At 33.0% G+C, this 1,772-nt stretch overlaps 1 protein-coding gene across 1 annotated transcript; it reads right to left on the minus strand.

Moving 5' to 3' along the window:
- Window positions 1-944: 944 nt before the first annotated feature.
- Window positions 945-1,541, minus strand: LOC138905167 (uncharacterized). Its single transcript, XM_070193672.1, has one exon. It carries the CDS (start codon window positions 1,539-1,541, stop codon window positions 945-947), a length of 597 nt encoding a protein of 198 aa, XP_070049773.1.
- Between the last annotated feature and the right edge of the window lie 231 nt (window positions 1,542-1,772).

Consider the following 1,772-nt stretch of genomic DNA (forward strand, 5'->3'; position numbering starts at 1 on the left):
AAACTATTTCAGGCCCAATCTCAAAGTATACGGCACTTCAACTTTTTAGTCCAAACCCCCACGGCCTAAGACTTTTCAAACATCCGAACAATCAATCAATCTACTTAATTTTGTTAACTTAATTATTTTGACATCAAAGTGTTAATTTCAGAAGCCTATCTTTTGATGAAGAAACGCAACAGAGAATCAAAAACTTAGTTTAGCCATAAAACCCATCTAATCACCGATTAAACTAATCGACATACCAATAACAATTAGCAGAATAAAATGGGGTGAACAAATACTACTAAGACATCCCAAAAACAGAGCAATAAAACACTAACTCAAGCAATCAACAAAACAGGGCAATGACAAATTAACTGGATTATGAAAATCATGATATTAAGTAAAGAACAGTAAGGAAAGAGAGGAATATGTTATGAATTTTAGAAAAAATATGCAAGCAGCAAGAAGGTTGAAAATATGATTGAAAAATTATCTCTAAAATTTTATTAATCATAAGGCCTTAAATAGCCAAATAAATAAAGTAGTTGACTCATCCTACAACTAAATTACTAAACTCTTACTATAATTAAAATTCTGAATCTTCTAGCAGACTCCTCCTAAAACTAAACAACTAATTATTCTAGAAAACAGTAGCAGTAACAGATACAAAATCCAACACTCCTCCTTGCTTCTGTTGCTGCAGTCTAAAGAAGGTCATCCTCAATTCCTTCTTCTGCTATTAGTGCTTGTGCATGAGCATCTTTGAACTTGCACACTTTTGTAACATGACCTTTTTGTTTGCAATTTTCACATAATGCATGAGGTCTCCACCAACAAAATTTTTCTAAATGCGTTTTCTTTTTGCAATATTTGCAATAAGGATAATCGACTTTTTCTTTTTGGTGTTTTGCATAAAAAATACCCTCAGTAACTTTGTCTTGTCTGAAGGCCCTTCTTTGCTATTGTACTTGAAGAGCACTTATTAATTCTGCAACAGAGATGGTAGAGAGATCTTTAGACTCTTCCAGAGAGGAAATTTTGGATTCAAATCTATCGGGAATTATCACAAGAATTTTTTCAACTATCCTGTCATCTTTGAAATCTTCGCCAAGTAACCTGATTTTATTGACAATTAAAGAAATTCGGTCAGAATACTTAGCGATGGTCTCATAATCTTGCATTCTAAGAGATTCAAAATCTCTTTTCAAATTTAAAATCTGATTTTGTTTGCCTCGTTCACTTTCTTGATACTCCTGTTTGAGTGTTACCCAAGCTTCTTTTGCTGTCTCACATGCAATGATTTTAGAGAAGATTGAATCTGCTACTGGATTTTGAATTATAGTTTTGGCTTTGTATTTTTTGGTTTTCTCATCTGAATGAGCTTTGATTTGGGCAAGGGTAGGATTTGCAGGAAGTGGTTGTATAAGTTTGTCTTCCATTACAACTTCCCATAGATCATAAGCTTCAAAATAAGATTTTATCTTCACTAACCAAATCTGATAGTTTTCACCAGTGAAAGTTTGTGGGGTATTCAAAGAGAGACCGCTGCTTGCCATTGTTAAAAATTTGGTTAAAAATCGGTATGGGTAAAAATACGCATGGTTTGAAAGTGGTTGAAATTGGTTGCTTTTCAGCGAATTCAGAGATCCGTCAAAATCAATGGAGGCTCTGATACCACTATTATGGATTTTAGAAAAAATATGCAAGCAACAAGAAGGTTGAAAATAGGATTGAAAAACTGTCTCTAAAATTTTATTAATCATAGGGCTTTAAATAGCCAAATAAAT

Source organism: Nicotiana tomentosiformis, chromosome 2 (assembly GCF_000390325.3).
Source record: "Nicotiana tomentosiformis chromosome 2, ASM39032v3, whole genome shotgun sequence".
Classification (NCBI taxonomy): Eukaryota; Viridiplantae; Streptophyta; class Magnoliopsida; order Solanales; family Solanaceae; genus Nicotiana; species Nicotiana tomentosiformis.

Excerpts from the sequence above, each read along its gene's own strand:
- LOC138905167 (XM_070193672.1), bottom strand. The coding sequence starts at position 1,541 with ATGGCAAGCAGCGGTCTCTCTTTGAATACCCCACAAACTTTCACTGGT.